Genomic DNA, 20417 nt, shown 5'->3' with positions numbered 1-20417 from the left:
ACGTGGAATCCGAACCACATGAGCTCCCGCCGGGAATCGAACCAAGGGTCTCCCACGCCAAAGGCGCGTATGCTAACCATTTAGCCATGAGGGAGCTCACAGCGCTTTCGTGTACTGCCTTTTATACACACAACACATTATGCTCAACTACACCCTCTGCATTGCATTTAGTTGTAATTGGTCGGCTGCCCGAAATGCTACGTGTTACATATCAGTTGTTCCTTAGCAATTGTCAAGCAGTGTTCGAACGTCTTTATAAAAAGTGATAAAAGCATGCAAATATTCTTTGTTCTTAGACGTATCTTCTTGTTGATCTTTTCAGCATGAAAGGTGACTATATTAAATGTACTAATAATAAATGTAATAATATCATAATAATAATTGTTTATTCTGTAGAAGAAGATCTGCTTTTAATTGGCCATGTTTGGTATTTTCAGTTGTCTACAAGACAGAGGCTCCTCATATTATTCATCAAATAAGAATGAGACAAACTCAAAATGCTGTCGATTTCCGACAAGAAGTTGCATCTCAGCTGGCAGACGTTCTTCGTGAGCTTTATGGTAGGAATATATGAGCGTTTATATTAGACCTATAGTTTTAAAAATATATAGAGTTCTTCTTATGTTCATATCCAGACTGAAATTAATCTGCTAGTTTATTCATTTTTAAATGTTAAAATTTAATCCTGGAGTTAATTTTTAATTGATAATCATTAAAATTCGATAACAATTAAAAAAATAATCGTTACTTTCTTCTCAAAGTATATATGAAATACATATTCTTGAATATTATTCAAATATTGTTTGTGGTGTATTTCAAACACTTCGTGAGCGATTCAATAACAATAGTTTGTATGTTTTCGAAAGTAAATCTTTTAACTTCAATTTGTCTCGACAATTTATCTGTATCAATGCCCTATTTCTGAAGTATAAACGAATTTCTTTGTTAATTCTTCGCTTGACGCGTCAAAGAGTCTCCCTGACCAAGAACAGTCTGAGTTTAACCGCGTTGTAACGGAATTGTTCGAGATTTACACCTTCTCTAAATTTTGTTTCGTTCTTTGTAATGCAATAATCACTTTCTAAGACATTGTGTACAGTATCATTCGTCTATGTTTGGTGGAAAAAACAAGAGCATCTTATAATGACAGAATAGAGGTGTGCTTCGAATCAAATACAATACAATCGTCGTTGTCGTTTGCTAAAAGAATAGAACGATAAAAAAGAGAATAAAACGTTTCAATTGGCTGATGTTGAGCTTGTCTACTTGATTCTCAATACATATTTTCTATTACTGTTACCGTTCTCTGAGTTTTTAATAGTTCTCATACTGGCGGTACTCTTGTTTTATCAGATAATCAAACAAAGAGAAGGAACTTCATGCAAGAAAATAAAAGTCTGCTTATTACGTTAAACTCTTAAAGTTGAAATTTTAGAAGGGTATGACATAAGTTTAATGTTTCTAATGATCTCGTTTAACACTCTGAAAAACGAACAATTGATTCTTCGGTAGACATGGGTTGAATACCCGACAAGAGTAGTTACAAAAGAGTGACTGGATACTAATTTCAAACTTCAGAATCTTACTCAAAGCACAGCTGTTTAATATACAGTAAAGAATATTGGAAACCCAAAATATAAAAAAATTAAACAATTCAAAATGTTTTTAAATTAATAAGTAGATTCTTCTAAATTTTTGTTACAGTTCAGAAATGTATGAGTTCGACGCCATAATTTACAGGTATTCCCACTTTCATTTCTCAAGACAAGGGCGTCATTTGGTAAAGGCAGATGCGAATTATACTTCCCTGAGGTTCATCGCTATGTATCAATAGCATAGTAATATATTGATTTAAAGAATGAAACTATGGTTGCTACTGACAAGGAATGCAGATGAATGTGTCACCCAAACATCCGAATCAAACCTAGTCCACTCGATAAACATAACAAAAATATGTTCATGCACTAAAAACTATGTGCCATGGACAACGAAGTAAGCCTCTGGGACCAATTAACCTTGTTAGAATAAACAAAGTCGTAGACTCGCAGTGAAAGAGCTATTGCGTCAACACTGTTCATTGGAAAGTCATGGTTTATAGTTCATTCTCTTCAGTATAAAACAAGCTTTCTAGAGATAATATGTATTCGGGCCCATAATGTACTTGAAGAGGGAAAATTCTCTCCAGAAAGACCCTCCCATTAACTTCAGCCCCCTCTGGAGTAGCACCGGGTAAAAGCAGACAATCCAAATGTATCTCGAAAACTACTATAGGGGATAAGAAATGTGTGTACCAAGTGTTTTTATAGACGGAATAGGTATAAGAAGAAAGGTTGTATACCAATACACTCTGTACATACAAAACCAAGATTTGTACCACATTCTCTGTAGAATGAAGCAATCGTTTTAAATATCAACTGTGCTATGGTTGTATTGGGATAAACCCGCGTTATCCACCAACACTTCCACCCATGCTTATTTTGTTCTTTACTCCGTTCTTACTTTGTCATACTATATCTTCTCCCTCGTTTTAAGGATATACCTCCCATCGTATACCTCATAGTATTTTTCAAGATATATTTCAATTCTGCACTCCTACCAGTGTGCGACTTACCAGGGAGGATAGGGGGAAATCCCCTCTGAAGAATTGGATGTCTCACATAAGTTTTCAAATTCCCGATCTTAAATTTCTCGGATGTGAACTTTATCCTCCCTTAAAATGTCCTTTAATTCGCACACTGACTCCTACCGGCTCGCTTCAGAGGACGCGTGGCACAAATTCACAATAAAGCTATTTTTAAAGGCATTTTTGCGACTTATACCCAATTTCCCTCTCTATATATCAGGGAACAAAATACGGTACGTGATAGATAACTATTGAAACGCTTCATTTTACAGAGAATGTAATACAATTCTTGATATCGGGATAAATAGTACAGCGTATATATTTTTAATATTATGTTGTCTTTATTGGTCAGGTCATAGGTTCGTTTTTGTATGTAGAGAGCGTATTAGTTTTGTATGTACATTCTCCCAATTTTCCCTTTTCAAGTACGTTATGGGGCCGTACATAGCACCGGTGGAAAGCTTGTTTCATGCTGAAGAGAACGAACTATAAACCATGACTTTCTAATGAACAGTGTTGATGCAATAGCTATTTCACTGCGAGTCTGCGTTTTTCTTTATACTAACAAGGTTTATAGTATAGGAACTTACTCTTTGTCCATGGTACAGTTCGCGGCATAGAAATTGTTACACAAATTCCAAGTCCAAATCAATAATAATTTCTTGCCCCGTTTTCTTATCATCCAGAAATACATGTCTCAATCGATTAGTTGCTTCTAGTATTCAATCCAACTCCTCCCCTCCTCCACCTCTCCTTGTCTAAAGCTGTATGTGTGACGTAGAACATTCTTTCTATTCAGCTGAAAAAGAAACAGGAATCAAGTTTACAACGTTATTGATTTACAATAGTCTTTTCCATTCGTTTGTTCTGAAATATCTTAAGAGCCTAAATTAAAAAAAAAGAGTTACACAATGTTCCCAGAGCTTCATAAAGACTTTTAGTTTCATTCTTTTCCTTCTTGAAAATCTGCAAGATAGTAACATGCTCCCTAAGAAATCTATGGAAATTGCCAGTAAGGGCAGTAGGTTTTGTGCTTCCTAAAGTCTGTAATGCACGCACAAAGCTCTAAAATATCTACTGACAGAAATGAGTGTTATTCAATGATTCATTTCATTTCTGTTCAGTAATTGCAAGCAAATGTTCCAGGGGCGTCATTTGGGCAGGAAAAGAGGGTGTAATTCCCCCTCACTTGAGCTTCATAAATACGTATTGTATGATCAAATGTATAGTAATACCCTAATAAAAAGTGAAAATCTTATGTCGGCGGAGAATCTCTCCCCCCCCCCCGAATAAAATCCAAAAGACATTGCTTTTAGCAAAAAACCTATAGAGTTACGATAGCACATTTCTAGAGACCTTACATTTGGTTTCAAGAGTGGAAAGTTTGATCTCAAGCCATATGTGTTCCTGAGTGACATTGTTAGAGAGGGAGAGAGATTCAAGTATGGAGACAGACAGGGATGATTTATAAACACAGATTTAGAATTGGGGAAAAATGATCGGACAGCATTCGTATTATGACGAAAATTGTAATTTTGTGAAACAGAAGAAGGGAAGGTTTCGGACTGCGAGGATCACATTAGGCAGTTGTCGAACTAAGGTGGAGAACTCTTTATAGAGTATCAGATGATTACGAAGGCAGAGAAACATCTTGAGAACTGAGTAATTAAGAATTTAAAAAATCTGAAGCTTCCGAGACGGGCTTCGAACCACGAACCTTCTAGTTATCGAACCATGACTTTATCCATTCTGCTACGGAAAACTATATACACGTTTACACACGTTTCCTTTAGCTACGTTGAAAGCTAATTTAGTGGGATATTCCAAAAGTTACTCGGTGGATGCGCCGTTCAGATAGGACCTAAACCTCTTGTAACTTAGTTCAATGTATCGTGGCGGATATAAATCATTGATCAGGTAATGGCGACTGTTTCGAGACAAATCCAGAGTATGAGAATTAAATCAGTCATATCTGTGGTTTCGTGTGGAAAAGAAACAAACTTGTGAACCAAAGGTTTAAGAACAACTCAAATTATGAATATAAACGTAGAAGATTATTCACGTATATATCATCATAAAAGAAATACGAAAGACGTTCTGAAACGAAAAAATATAACATACAACTTTGCAAGTGGAGGCAAAGAAATCTAAAGTAACGAGACTAAAGACGAATAGTTTATCGCGTACTGATCGTGGTTTACTGGTCAAGGCGCTGGGTCAGTGTTGTGAAGGTTCGAGGTTCGAATCCACGTCGGACATTTTTTACTTTAGGATTTTTGATGGTGATTGATCGACGATGACACACGTTTTATTATTTTCAGATATTTGAATACTAAGATGTTTCAATACTTGAAGTATCAAATCTTCATCAATAACAATAGTAATAATAATGAACTAATAATAATTATTATTATCTCGTAGACGAGTAAAATCTAGGAGCTAATTATCGCTCAGGTCATACAATTACAAGCAGAAATGTGACATTTGGCAAGAATATTTTGTTTTGTTTAATGTTGCCCACGAGAAAAGAAATTTTTCATCTAGTTTCTAAAACAAACAAAAAATGAGAATTAACATTTTACATTCGAGACTGGAAAACGCGAACTCAAATTATCGTCTCGCTTTGGAAATGAGAATCGAGACGAGACGAAAATATCATAAACATTTCTTGTCTTTTCTCTATTCTCGAAATAGTGTATGGCCATTCCATAAGTAACAATTCCTCTGAAGACTGAACCTTTTACGATTTTTTTACTTTGTATTTTAGAGCTGATTGAATTATGGTCTGTGTAGGTATTTTTTGCAGCAAAGCTTTTATAATTACCTCTGCATATCCTCAAAATTAGTTTATTATATGCCTTACTGTTGAGTGATATTCAGTTATTTTTATTACAGTTATTTTCCTTAAAACATAGAGTAGAATACTTTCTATATGAAACTTAATAGGAAGCTTTTGTTTAAAATGTGGGTAGTTGCAGAGGTGTGTCTTGAAGATACGGAATCCCTTCTTCAAAATCCCTACGCATAATAAGTCTTGCCAAATTTTAGCACAACTTTAAAACTTTTAATACCATTATTATTATTATTATTATTATTATTATTATTATTATTATTATTATTATTATTATTATTATTATTATTATTATTATTATTACTGAAGTGTTGTTAATTTAATGGTTCACCCTGTTCCACGCAGCTCCCACCTTGTGGGTATTGCGCTGAACAAACACTCTGTGTGAAGGTTTGCTCCGGATTCCGCTTCCTCCCACTTTCTTTATTCCAATATTTCTTTCATTCTCATCATCGACGACTTCTGTAGCTTAGCCGGCATAACCATTATTTAAAAACAAATTTTCTTATGGTTCTTGTGAGTTCTGTATCTCTATTTTCTACATGAAATTTGACTCGAAACTTTCCGTTTTAAAATTTAGCTAGTTGTAGGTACATATACAGGGGATATGTCCTGATCGTCCTGACACTTCTCTCCAATCACGGCTATTTTGTAACTTTGCCTAACGCTACGGGCGATTTTACAGATTTTAATACAATATGTCCTCATACAGAATTTGTCTTTTATATTTTTATTAGTATTATTACTTTATATTTGAGACCTCAATATTGCGTCCATTCCAATGCAAATAAGCATACTCAAGTCAAGCAAAATAAAAAGAAATGATTTGGGTCGTCTATAAATATGAATTGCCTTATAAGAGATACTTTGAAAAGCAAAGAGGGGGGAGGAAGAAGGTGTCAGCTACTGGACAATATGAAAATCAAACCTTCGGATGCCTTAACAGAAACTAAGTAGGATTTGTCTTCATCACGATACATAATAACACCCTTTCTTTGGGTAAAGATATTGGATTGTGTATGCGTTATTGATATTTTACCAAAATATAGAAACGAATATAAAAAAGAATAGTTCCTATTTACCAATTTTTGTTGAACGAATATATGGAACGTGTTGAAAATAGCAAACGAAAATATTATTATTTCTGGTAAGAGTGGAAGAACTTAATAACAATTCCACAATGACGTTTCAGACAAATTTGTGACTCATATTAGGACTGAAGGATTTGTGTTCATGAATTGTTTGCGAAACACGCGAAATTTTCAGACAGTAAGAATCGTGATTGTAGACTGTGACGTCTTGTTAGTTTTTCCCCTGTGTAGGAAGTCTTTTTAATACTAACTTGTAAGAACGAGAGAAGTGGACTATTTTTCATGTTATTATACTTCAGAAATATCTATATTCTAAATTATAAAATGTTTCTGAATATCCTCGGAGGAACTCGAACCGCGGACCCCTGACTCACGAAGCGAATGCTCAAGCAATTATCCTAAGAACACTCTTTTAAGTAAGGGTCAAGAAACACCCGTCTATGTAGTAAATTGCAAACGTTTAGGATTCCAATATTTTATTAACGATGAAACACTGATTTCGGTCATGATAAGATACTCTAGTCCAGAGAATTCAAGTTTAAATTTAAAAAGACGGAAAGTATCTTCCTATTATATTCGGATATTCTCGTTTTACAGGTATTTCCAGTAACCTTGAACGACAGGAACACGTTCACAGATACATCAAGGACATGTAATATTTTTAAAATGCTCTCCCACCGCGAATCGAAACTGAGACACCGCCTACTGAACTATGTGATGGGTGGGGTGCCTAGTTCGTTCCCCAGGCAAGTAAGCTTGAGACGGACAACGTCGTGCTCGTGGGTTTTCTCTGGACCCTCCTACTTTCTCATTCCACCATTTCGTCCATCAAAATTTACTTGCTTCAGTCATTGTATTCCTCAACCTAACAGGCATAATCGTTGGACATTAAATGTAAAGATTTCATTTTCAAGCTGTTAACCTGAACCAATCCGAATCGAAAAACATTTGTATTTTCTATTGCTCATCAACGTTTTTTTTTCAGAAAAAAATATGTAGAAAAAAACAAGGGGAATCGTAATTCCATTCAAAAGTGAAACAGCAGTGAATTATGATGAACGAATTGTTGGAATGAGAAAGTGCGAGTGTTCCGAGAAAACTCACGAGCACGATGTGTCCGTCTGAAGCATACTTGCCTTGGAAACAAACCAGGCTTCCCAGCCATCAGATAGTTCAGTAGGCGGGGTCTCAGTTTCGATTACCGGTGGGAGAGTTTTTGAAATATTACATGTCCACGATGTATCTGTGTTCATGTCCCTGTCGTTCAAGGTTACTGAAAATACCTGTAAAACGAGAATAACCGAATATAATAAACATAAGTTATGGAGATACTTTCGGTCTTTTTTTAAAATTTAAAATTGAATTCTCTGGACTATAATATTTTATTGCAATTTTCTACATAGACTTGTGTTTCTTGACTCTTACTTAAAAGAGCGGTCTTAGGGCAGTGGCTTGAGCATTAGTTTCGTCAGTTATGGGTCCGCGGTTCGAGTCCCTCCGAGGATATTGAGAAATATTTTATAATTTAGAATGTAGATATTTCTGAAGTATAATAACATGAAAAATAGTCAATTTCTCTCGTTCTTACAATTTAGAATTGAAACGACTTCCTTCACAATGGAAAAACTAAGAACATGGCATCACAGTCTTGAATCTCGATTCCTACTGTCTGAAAAATTCGCGTGTTTCGCAGAACAATTCATGAACACAAATCCTTCAGTCCTAATATGAGTCACAAGTTTGTCTGAAACGTCATTGTGGAATTGTTATTAAGTTCTTCCACTCTTACTAGAAATAATAATACTTTCGTTCGCTATTTTCAACACGTTCTATATATTCGTTCAACAAAAATTGGTAAATAGGAACTATTCTTTTCTATATTCGTTTCTATATTTTGGTAAATATCAACAACGCATACACAATCCAATATCTTTTACCCAAAGAAAGGGTATTATCATGTATCGTGATGAAGACAATCCTACTTAGTTTCTGTTAAGACATCCAAAGGTTCGATTTTCATATTGTCCAGTAGCTGACACATTCCTTTTCCCCCTCTTTGCTTTTCATAGTATCTCTTATAAGGCAATTCATCCTTATAGAAGTTCCAAAACATTTCTTTTTATTTTTCTTAACTTGAGTATGCTAATTTGCATTGGAATGGACGCATTATTGAGGACTCAAATATAAAGTAATAATAATAATAATAATAATAATAATAATAATAATAATAGTAATAATAATAGTATAAAAGACAAATTCTGTATGAGGACACATTGTATTAAAATCTGTAAAATCGCCCGTAGCGTTAGGCAAAGTTACAAAATAGAGGGGATTGGAGAGAAGTTCAGGAGCTAAATTTTAAAACGGAAAGTTTTGAGGCAAATTTCATGTAGAAAATACTCACTAGAGCCATAAGAAAATTTGTTTTTAAATAATGGTTATGCCGGCTAAGCTACAGAAGACGTCGATGATGAGAATGAAAGAAATATTGGAATAAAGAAAGTGGGAGGAAGCGGAATCCGGAGGAAACCTACACACAGGGTGTTTGTTCAGCACAATGCCCACTAGGCGGGAGCTGGGTGGAACAGGGTGAATCATTAAATTAACAACACTTCAGTAATAATAATAATAATAATAATAATAATAATAATAATAATAATAATGGTATTAAAAGTTTAAATCCGCAAAAATTTGGCGGACTTACTTAAACGTAGGGTTTTCGAAGAAGAAGTTCCGTACTTTCAAGACAAACATCTGCAACTACCCACATTTTAAACAAAAGCTTTCCACTAAAGTTTCATGTAGAAAGGTTTCTACTCCATGTTTTAAGGAAAATAACTGTAGTAAAAATAACTAAATATCACTCAACAGTAAGGCATATAATAAACTAATTTTGAGGATATGCAGAGGTAATTATAAAAGCTTTGCTGCAAAAAATACCTACTCGGACCAAAATACAATGAGCTCTGAAATACAAACTAACAAAAAGCCTATAAGATTCAGTCTACAGAGCAATTGTTCCTCAAAGAATAGCCATACACTATTTCGAGAATAGAGACAAGACGAGAAATGTTTACGATACTTTTCGTTTCTTCTCGATTCTCATCTCCAAAGGGAGACATTAATTTGAGTTCGCCTTGTCCCTTCTCGAATGTAAAATGTTAATTTTAATTTTTTTGTTTGTTTTAGAAACTAGATGAAAAATTTCTTTTCTCGTGGGCAACATTAAACAAAACCAAAATATTCTTGCCAAATGTCACGTTTCTGCTTATAATTGTATGACCTGAGCGATAATTAGCTCCTAGATTTTTATCTTCTACGAGATAATAATAATAATAATAATAATTATCAGTTTATTATTATTACTTTTATTATTTATGTAGATTTGATAGTTCAAGTACTGAAACATCCGAGTATTAAAATATCTGAAAATAATAAAACGTGTGTCATCGTCGATCAATCGCCATGAAAAATATTAAAGTATACAAATGTCTGACGTGGATTCGAACCACGAACCTCCAGATTACTGATCCACCGCCTTGACCACTTTTTTATTTGCCATTTGCAGAAGAGTTGCATGAAGCTAAAACAGCTTAGGACAGATATTCAGTACATAGTATACGTAAATAATTTGAAAAATATTTGTGAGCTACATTTTCAGAAATTTGTTTACAAGCAGTTTTAAGAAACATCACGTAGGCATATTCATTTCCATACGGATCTGTGTCCATAAGGAAAAAAAATCGTTTGAGCAAGTAACCATGTGATGCTATTGTTTTTTGTGATTGGAAGAAACTTTTAGTCTGGGAACAAAGCAAAATTATGATCAAACTTATGTGCAGGTTCTTGGCAAATCACACTTAACAAGCGTTGTAATTTAGCCCAGATAGAAGAAGAGTGAACACACAACGTCAATCTATGTTCTAGCGTGTCTTCCTGATTACAGTGTTGATACATATCCATAGGGTGTACACTAATACGTTTTAACTTAACCTGAGTAGGTACGAGCTCATTCACTATCGTACACCAGACACTCACGACCGCTGATGTCAACGTGGTGTTATGAATATTGTACCAAATTCTGTAACAATTTTTTTGTTGGAAATTTGATCTGGATACGCGAAACGATATTTTTGCAAAGAGGGGCGTGGAAGTGTGTGGACAGAAAGCGGATATGGGAGTAGTTAGTAGGATCAGACAAAGGAACATAGGACCAACCTTGCATGCAGTGTTGAATATAAACTGTCGCTTTTTGAGTGACATCATATTAGGGGGATTAGGTGCAGGGAGGGAAGAGATCCAACAAGAAATCCATTGGTGGGTGATTTGGTCAGTAACTTGAAATTGTTTATAATTATTAGCTAGAAAGAATGCCGTACATTTACCTCTGACTGATATTAGGTTCAAGCCCCCACAGTGAAGGGGTAGGGTAACAGTGTCACTCTTGACACGAAAATAATGCGCTGCCCACAGAAACCAACCAATAAGGGAATTTATTTTACGAACATACAAATCAGTAATGGGATTTATATGAGCGGAGTACCATAATTTAGCACATAAATAACTATTGATCTACCAAATACGTTGGATTAGGTTTAAGTTGCTCAATTTGTGATTTAGACTGAGCATTCGTAATTTTTGAATGAGAGGATCCCAAATATGTTCATACTGTAAACTGTCCGAATTAGAAAATGGGATGCCCAGGATTTTCACTTTCGTAACCAGTTCAATGTTGGCAAATGGTAGAGGTATGCCGTCCATAGTCCAAGAATGAAAGGGCAACACTTTCGTTTTATTGTAAATTAAGCATTTCGCCACTAAGAGCACTAAATTGTTGTAATTGGTCAATAATACAGTTAAATTGTTGTAGAGTGGTATAGCTAAGGCTGACATCGTGTGCAAAGGTAGTAACTGATATATTTTGCAGGTCATTCAGATCAGGTTGAATATATAAAAATAACTTCTATAATAAAGGTTCTAGTGCGAGGCCAAACAAAAACATGGAGAGCGGGCAACCCTGACGAACTCCTTTCTGTAATGGAATGGGAGCAGTGGAGAAACCATTTATTTGAAGCTTAGCCGTGGCTGTGCTATAAATGTGAGTGAGAAAGTTAAGGAAAACTTCCGGAAGATTATACGCTCGTAGCACAGCAAACAGAAAGGCATAAGATAATCGATCAAATGCATTTTGAAAATCAAGGTATATCAGGCAAGCCGGTTTTCTATCAGAAGTAAAATAACCTACAACATCCCGAATGTTGGTAAGCGCATAATAAACATTTTTATGTTGATTGAGAGCAGCCTGAAATGGATTAATTTTGTCTTCAAATATTGATTTCAGTCGTCGCACTAGAACTTTATTAAACAATTTGAGATCGGTGTTGAGCAAGGGGATTGGCTTATATTGTGTGACAGTGTTGGCATCAGAAGACTTAGGAATAAAGATAATATGACCAACATTTTGAAGGAAGTGCGGAGTAGCATAGAGTTCATTATATAATGTTACCATATCCAGGCCTATGAAATCCCAATACTGTTGCTAGAGTGCGTACGGTAAACCGTCAATCCCGGGACATGAGGTAGGAGTAAATTGCTTAAGCGTGTGAAGTGTTTCCGCTTCTGTTAGTGGTGCAGTTAATGTCAGATTATCAGATGCCGATAATTGTGGGAGCAACATATTTAAATAGTCTTGATACCTGTGGAGAGGGTTCGTAGTGGCAGCATAGAACGTTTTATAATGGTCAAAGAAAACTTTTTGAATGTCAGGGAGGGCCGTAAGTTTGTATTATGATTCATGGTGTCAATCACCTTCCCAACACGACGTTTATATTGTGCCATATAGTGGTAAAATGTAATGTGTTCATCGGGAACACAGTCTCCGTCTGGCAGGGTATGAGCATATTTGCGTACATCATTAGCATGAAGTTGTTTTATCCATGCCTTCGTTTTTTGAATTGCAATCAGATTTTGCGGGAAGCTCGGCAGGATCCAAAGTTCATGAAATGCTTTGTAAAGATATGCTAGAGTTTCACGCTGTTCTCGTTTCTTTTCAGCTCCTTGCTATTTGAAAAAACTTCTTAATTTAGGCTTCACATGTTTGACCCACCAGTCATTAAGTGTCGGGTAGTAGTGACGTTGTCGGAGCCAGTACGTCCATTTAGTTCTAAATAAACATTTCGTGTCGACGTCAGTAAGTAATTGAGTGTTTAGTTTCCAAGCTGTTCTTCCATAGGTTGTAGAAACACCTAGCGCAAATTTACATGTCCAGATTACTGCGGCATGATCACTAAACGGAACTAATTTCAAATGCATATCAGTGATGGAGGATACTAAATTAGTGGATACCAAAACTCGGTCCAACCGACTGCTCATAGTAGAATTTTTAAAAGTGAATTGGAGATCTCACCGGTGGTGTACCCAGACGTCCTTGAAAGGTATTGACGAAACTAGCTGCTGTAGGGCAGGGGAGGGAATAAAGTTTCCAGTGGTATCGATTGCTCTAGAGACAGCATTAAAATCGCCTGTAAGTATTATGTTAGTCGCAACATTCGGAAACAATAGTAAGATTTCAGTAGAGTAAAACTGTTCCCATGCTATTCGATTATTAGTGCCTGAATATGCATAAATATTAATGATAGTAATATTTCACAAGTAATGCTAATACCCCTGCCAGACAGCAAATAAATAACATTTGAGACCTCTATACCTCGTTTACATAATATAGCTGTACCCCGGTGCGCTGGTCTTATATTTACATATGCAATATATTGGGGTAAAACGTCAAATTCTGCAAACGCCATTTCTTGTAATAACATAAAGTCAGTCGATGTTTCGTTGATAAAGATTCGTAAGAGATTGCGATTAGCATAACTTTGAATTCCATTCAGATTTAATGTAATATACTATCGAACATTTTGCTTACGAACTTCTTGCATTGACACGGATATAGCGCACAGGAACATCACAAACAAAAAGAAAGGAAATGACCTCTCTGATAGTTTCTTAACAGACGGCACATTTGTAAACAACCTATATAACAACATATAATAGAAAGACAATGTAAAGAAAGCTTTGGTATCGCAGTCACTATTATGTAAATCTTACTTTAGAGTCAAAATTACTACCAGACCGTGAAACTATCAATCTTGAAAAAAAGAAGAGAGAATAGCCGTTCGGTGGGTTGTTGGTCTCGTGTCTGAAACGTGTAAGATCGCAGAACGATATAAACACGTGGAACATGGTTTCCTGCGAATTCAGTGGCTAACATTGTTTTCACCATTTGCTAGGGTGAGGGAAGACATTGCTCTAGAAGGGCACACGGATAAAGCACTTGTTACGTCATTCCGTTCATTAGATACTTTTGTTTTCCTTTTCTTTGACATGTTTTCACTTTGCATTGGCTGTAACGGAGGCTTTAATACAACAGGGGAGTCACATGTGCCTCTGGTTAATGGACACTTCAGGCTGTTTACAGTCGGGTGAGACGTAAGATGTCAGGGTCGTTGCAGTAGTGGGAATCATATTGGAGGTTGCAGGAGGGCACCGCCCTCTTGACTCTCCTTCTCGGATACAGCTGACTGAAGAGATCCACTTTTGAGGGGTAACTGGGGAAAATTCCTGTCATTCTGTAAATTAGGAGCCGAAGGGGAGAGAGTGCTCTCTAAGACCATTGGTTGGGCAGTAGAAACCATTGGCAACTGTAAATCAGGTGAAGAAGGGCAATAAGTAGGAATTGTCGGCATCTTACCACTGAAAAGTTCAATCATCTTGAATTCCGTGGTAGCTGAAGTAGATATCACCTGAGGTTTAACTTTCCGTGGACAGGCACTTGCGGCGTGGGTAGGGGCCAGACAAATAAAGCAGGTAGGCGGTTGACCTTGATTCATAACACTAGCATGACACACACGAACCACAATTTTAGAGGGAATATGCTTCCCTAAAATCATTTGAACGAGTCTATTGCCATTATAAATTGGAAATGGTAACATACTGGACCACATTTCCTCTGTAATATGTATCACTTGTCCATAGGGGGCGAAACACTGCACTAAGTTCATCATTAGTGATTTCCATGCGGAGATCCAATATGCGAACACGGGTATATTGTATACTTGCACTGGACAACTGTACTTGACTTATTGTGCCATTTTCATGCTCAAAATTCATGGTTTCCGGGTGCGGACGAAGAAAGGTGTCCACGTGATTTTGACATTTAACTTGATGTACAAACTATAATCCTCATTATGAAGTTGAATCGCTGCAATATCCTTAATTTTTAACTGCAATTCATTAGTTAACCAAGCCTGTATCCTGGCTACACTGGGCCCAATATTACGCGTCACCTTGTCAAATGCAATTCGAACTGTATTTTTACGTAAAGCATTCATTGTAAGTGGTACAAAACTATTTTAGAGTGACACAACTAATATTCACTAAACAAAACTAAGCAGAAATCCTGATTAGATACACTGACAGACACACAACTGAAATTGTATCAAACACAAAGGCCGTCAAGGCGAACGTGTAACCAAGTTGCAGCGGAGCTCACACAGGAGCTGCACTACACCGCGTCTCACAACGAACTCGACCACTGATCCACGATCAGTACGCAGTAAATGATTCGTCTTCAGTCTCGTTACTTTTGGTTTCTTTGCCTCCGCTTGCAAAGTTGTATTTCCTCGTTTCAGAACGTCTTTCGTATTTGTTTTATGATGATACAAGTGAATAATCTTCGACAGAATACAATATTTCATCATCATTCACCTTATGAAGCTAGTAACACAGTTTTATAACATGACAAGGCCTCATTCCCGGATAATATTTCGGGCTCTTTATGTATTACAATACATCACATTATTGTAACACTTTCTTCCATTTCCAATATTTTAATGAGTTGGCAACACTGTGATTAACGTAAGGTATTCACATGAGCTTCTATATATTTTAGACTCAATCGTTAATCATATTTACTACATTGAGCATTTCAATTTTCCCATGTCTTCTCATACCTTGTCTATAGAGCGCCTCACTCTTAGATTGCAGTACAGAGTAAATGGAACGCGCTGTTGCCACATTTCTTCCGCCATATGTTTTCTTCTGAAGAAAGAACAAGAAAGAAAGAGTGACTGAGTCTGTAAATAAAGCCTTCCTTAAATTAGAATCTTTTCATCGCTTTTGCCATTCCATTCGCGCTAATTCAGTTGAAACGGCGAATTAGAGGGTGCGAAACTATAGTCTAATAATTATGTGTTAGAGGCTTCCTGTTATGATGGTTTATACATCGTTACAATAAAATTTTGATGGAAACACTGGCGCAAATCTCGGGGAGATGAAGGAGACATGTTCCCCCAATAATCCGATTTGAAATGTGATTTTCGAAATGTGGTATGATTATTTGTGTCCGATTGCGCAAAAAAAAAGAAAACAAAAGAAAACAAAAGAGAGAGAGGAAATTCATGTCCCCCAGAATAAGCCTCAAATCTTCCCTGTCCCCCCAATGTTATAGACGGATTTTCGCCGCTGGATGGAAGTAATACGAAATCAAGAGAACATATGAAACGAAAAATTGATTGAAATGAATAGCAGGCTAAAAAGTTCCACACAGAAATTCCCTGTCCCAATTGTGCGGCAAACTAAGGAATAGCAATGGGTAAGATACTGCTATTGAAGTTGGATAAGAATGAAAACTGGAGTAGAGTGATATTGATACGTGACGAGAAAATATGATGTATGAGAACGCTCATTCGTCTGTGTACGCAAAATATTCGCAAATCCTATTCCATTTGTCAAACAAAAGTTACATCGTAAAGTATATTCTGAAGGCAGCTGCTCTCCACATCTGATGGTTTAGATCCGATTTTTCCCGCGGAACAACATAATGATATTTTAATATACGGGCGTCTCTGGCGGGGGAGGGGACGAGGGGAACCCCCAATATTTTGGAGTACAAAATATTCGATATTTTATTCTAATTTAACTTATTTACTAACGACAGAATAACATATAAGTAATAATAGTTATATTTATTTGGAATACAATATTCAGGCTATGAACCGATTATAACTGAGTTCTTGATATATCTCAGGGGGTCCGTGAAGGTAAGCAGAAAGGTAACAAATGGAATCGAAATAATAAACGGACTGGGCTAGTTAGTACCATTTAAGTCACTTTCTTTGGTGCCCCCCCCTTAATTTTACGTGCGAGAAACGTCAATGCCAGGAGGTGTAAGTGAAAATTGCACTATAATGGAAATTATAAATGCATTTATGAATATTAACGAAAGATTTGTAACTATAAAAAAAGAAGAAGAAAAGAACGCATGCTAAATACGTTTTAATCACTTTCGTTTCTTCCACTTAAAGGTGAAATTCCTTCCATGTATTCAGTCTGTAGCTGAAAATCGGAAGAGCATGGAAATGTAAACGTGAAATAAAAGCATGAATAGGAATAGGAAAAGAAGCCTTTAGGAGTAAGAAAAGTCTGCTTTGTGGGACCTTGAATAAAAAATTGAGAAAAAGACTCATATAATGTTTCGTGTGGGGTATTGCTGTAAGGGTCAGGAACATGATCATTATGCAAAAAAAAAAAAAAATGATTAAAAACGACTGGAAGTTTTTGAAATGTGGGTGTGGAGGAGAATGGAGACAATTAGGTGGGTCGAACGGAAAACGAATGAGAGAGGATTAGAAATGGTGGGGGGCAAAAGAACAATTTTAAATATTATTAAGAAGAGCAAGAAAAATTGGTTGGGACATTGACTAAGAAAGAACTGTACCATAAAGGACGGGTTAGGGGGTATGGTGGCAGGAAAAGAGGGAGAGGACGAAGGAGACTACAATTACTGAACGATAGCAAAATAGAAAAAACATACGTGAAGACGAAGGGGTTAGTGGAAGACTGGATCGTGGAAGCGTCTCAGTTGCGGCAAGTGACCTGCCAATAATGGCTGAACACCTATGATGATGATGATGACAAATGTAATGGTGAATAGGAACTGAACATCCCTGGCTTCTATACTCACTTCTGACACCTCAGGCACACAATGTCAGTCTGGAAACAGAAGAACAATCCTATTATATCTGTTTTAAACAAACGCACAAGTTGTGACTTTAAATCACGTTTATTGACAGCTAACAAGATACAGATAGTTGGGAGAAGAAACAAAACTACACAGAATGATCAAACTCTCCGAAAATATATTTTGTTTCTTTCATGCTTCCTAAAAGAACATGGGGGGCAAGAACAAAAAGCCTTTTCATTCTGCTTTGTGAGCTCATGAAGTTAATTGTTATTAATGTTTTTTTTTTCATTTTCATCTGCGTATGCAAAGTAAATAAGAGAAGTGGAATTACAAACAAAACCCACTTTTATTGTCAAAATTGTCAGGATTCGAAACAACATTAGGGACCACATGCGAACTGTAAATAAATGAGTTACAAAAGCTAATAACTTTTTATCACCAGGAGAAAAGAGTTTTGTTCTTAACATATATTGGCCTGCTTTTTCCTCTTCCATAGATATTGATCTTCTGACGAAAACTGTGTTGTTTGAGTACCAACTGCATTTTTGTGCATTTATTGCTAACTGAATTACTATCATGATTCAAGTGTTCGCTGTGCTTATTATTCACCCGCGATTGAAATTTGTCTTTCTTGGAAGAGAGAAAATACGAACTATGCGCTCCCGGAGTTGACGCAATGTTTCTCGTACGTGTGGTCCAGCATTCGAGTTTACGATAATGCTTCTGTTAAGACGTAGATTTGTGCTCGCATAGCATCAACAGTGAATACTCATCGGTATAGCACAACACTCTACATCAGTAACTTTAAAACAAGCATTATAAGGAAAATAGCATAGGCAAGATTTATCACTGCTTTTCTTCTGGTCAGATGCGCGCGCTTTGGAAAGTTGGCTCATAAAGCCATAAAACCTAAATAAAGAAAGATATCGATCTGCGAATTGTTTTAAAAATAACTTCAATCCTTTCTCAATATTCTTCTCGCTTTGCACCTCCATCTAACCTGAAAAATAAAAAAAGTTTCTCACTAGTCAACTTTTTAGATATTGCATTGCAATAGTATATGCACTTTCTCCTACATTTTATTTTTTAATAAGTTTTTTTTTTGAATAAAAACTTTTACAACATTGGCATCAAATATGGTGTTTATAGCTGTATAAGTTTCAACGTTGTATGTCTTATAGTTCCGAACTTGTGATATATTTAACGTAACGTTAGAATTTGCCATTAGCAAGATTTCACTATTTCAATTTATTTTAATACTTGAAAATTCTTCTTGATATGAGAAAAACACATTATTTGATAGAAAATACAATGTTCTACAATAATCTATCCATATCTAGCAAAAAAACTATTTCTAAAATTCAGGCTAAGTTCGGCAACAATGGGCATAAGGAAAAACATTGCCATTTACTCCCGTACTGCAATCTAAGGGTGAGACGTTCTGTAGAAAATTGGCTGATACCCCACGAACTGGCGCCACCAGTGTTTGACTGTTTGATTTTGCATGGAAACGACTATTACCACTGGATTCAGTGACCTGAAATTAATTAACTTTTGAAACTTCATCCGGTTTCTCCTGTTTAAATTCGCGGGTTAATTTGTGAGCTTAATGAAGAAAGGAAATGAATCTATTGCCACGACAGTGAATATATATTGCAAGGATCCCCACATCATGACAAGAGCACATGTCAGCACAACACGTGCTATTGTTTGAAAACGGTATAGCAGACGGGAAGCCGACACGAAAAACTCCGAGGAACGTCGAAGGAAAACAGACCTCATGGAAGGACCCGAAGAGACAGATAAAAGGCGGACCACCGAGGGACCCAGCATCAGTCGACCAACTGATCGCTTAACCTTTATCTTCCTATGTCGCTGTGGACTAGGAGCACCTCTTCCTTACTCTATGTTGCATTGGACTAGGGATCCCATCTTAAATTTATAATCCAAATCTAACCTACAACTCGCCGAAGTGTTCTGGAAACTGCCATGAGTGGAAGGGGCACCCGACAAAACATTTAATATTCCTTCACTTGGTCATTGAGGAAGAGACATTGAACAAGAGACATTAGACACACTTGTATTTATTATATTTTGTAATAAATCTTGGTGAAGGGAAAAAGTCACCCGGTCCTTCATTTAACTCTACCTATAAAGACACTGAGTGGTGTAAGCACCGGAGATTTGTACGCGGCCCTCTTTTTCTTAACTTTTTATCTAAGCATTGACGAGGTTAGTATCAAAATTCAACTAAATTTGACATAATATCTTCTTACCTTTACTGAGTGCGAGTTATGCCGGAAAGTAGGTCAGGTAAACGAACATACAGATCACGAGAAAATAACACGAATATGACAGAGGGTACATCTAATATATCCTTTAACATGCCACATTTAACGAAGTATGCGGGACACGTGCACGAGGACCCGGACAGGTTTTTCATGCTATTCGACCATATAGCAACCATGCAGTCGTGGTCACCGCCTAAGAAGAAGGAAATTCTACCAATATATTTACAAGACACGGCACTAGATCTCGTGTTACAGCTTAAAAACCAAAATCAATTTGGTACGATGACCTATGACGATTTAAAATCTAAATTGGTAGTATTAAGTAGACCAAAGGTCCCATCGTATAAAGCAGAACAGGAATTGTTCGAGGTTCAACAGGAAATGGATGAGTCCATAGACTCATACGTTTTACGTAAACTCCGAGCAATCAGGCAGTTACTACCGGAAGCGACTGAAGAACAAAAATCCATCATTTATCCTTGGAACTACAGAGGGATTTCCTTAATAAAATAGCATTGGAAAGATTTGCGACAGTAGACGC

The 20417-nt window shown here is 36.4% G+C and overlaps 1 protein-coding gene across 1 annotated transcript in view; it reads left to right on the top strand.

The window, feature by feature from the left end:
* The window catches only part of LOC145690596 (uncharacterized), a 388755-nt gene that overhangs the window by 152131 nt on the left and 216207 nt on the right, over positions 1-20417 (top strand). The window contains exon 4 of the mRNA XM_081765641.1: positions 438-560. Coding sequence (XP_081621767.1) covers positions 438-560 — 123 coding nt within the window. The remainder of the gene's footprint in view (positions 1-437; positions 561-20417) is intronic.

The sequence above is a fragment of the Thermobia domestica genome, chromosome 7 (assembly GCF_964235325.1).
Source record: "Thermobia domestica chromosome 7, izTheDome1.hap1.1, whole genome shotgun sequence".
Taxonomy (NCBI): domain Eukaryota; kingdom Metazoa; phylum Arthropoda; class Insecta; order Zygentoma; family Lepismatidae; genus Thermobia; species Thermobia domestica.
Note: the sequence above shows the minus strand (reverse complement) of the source record. Positions and strands in the feature narration are given on the sequence as shown.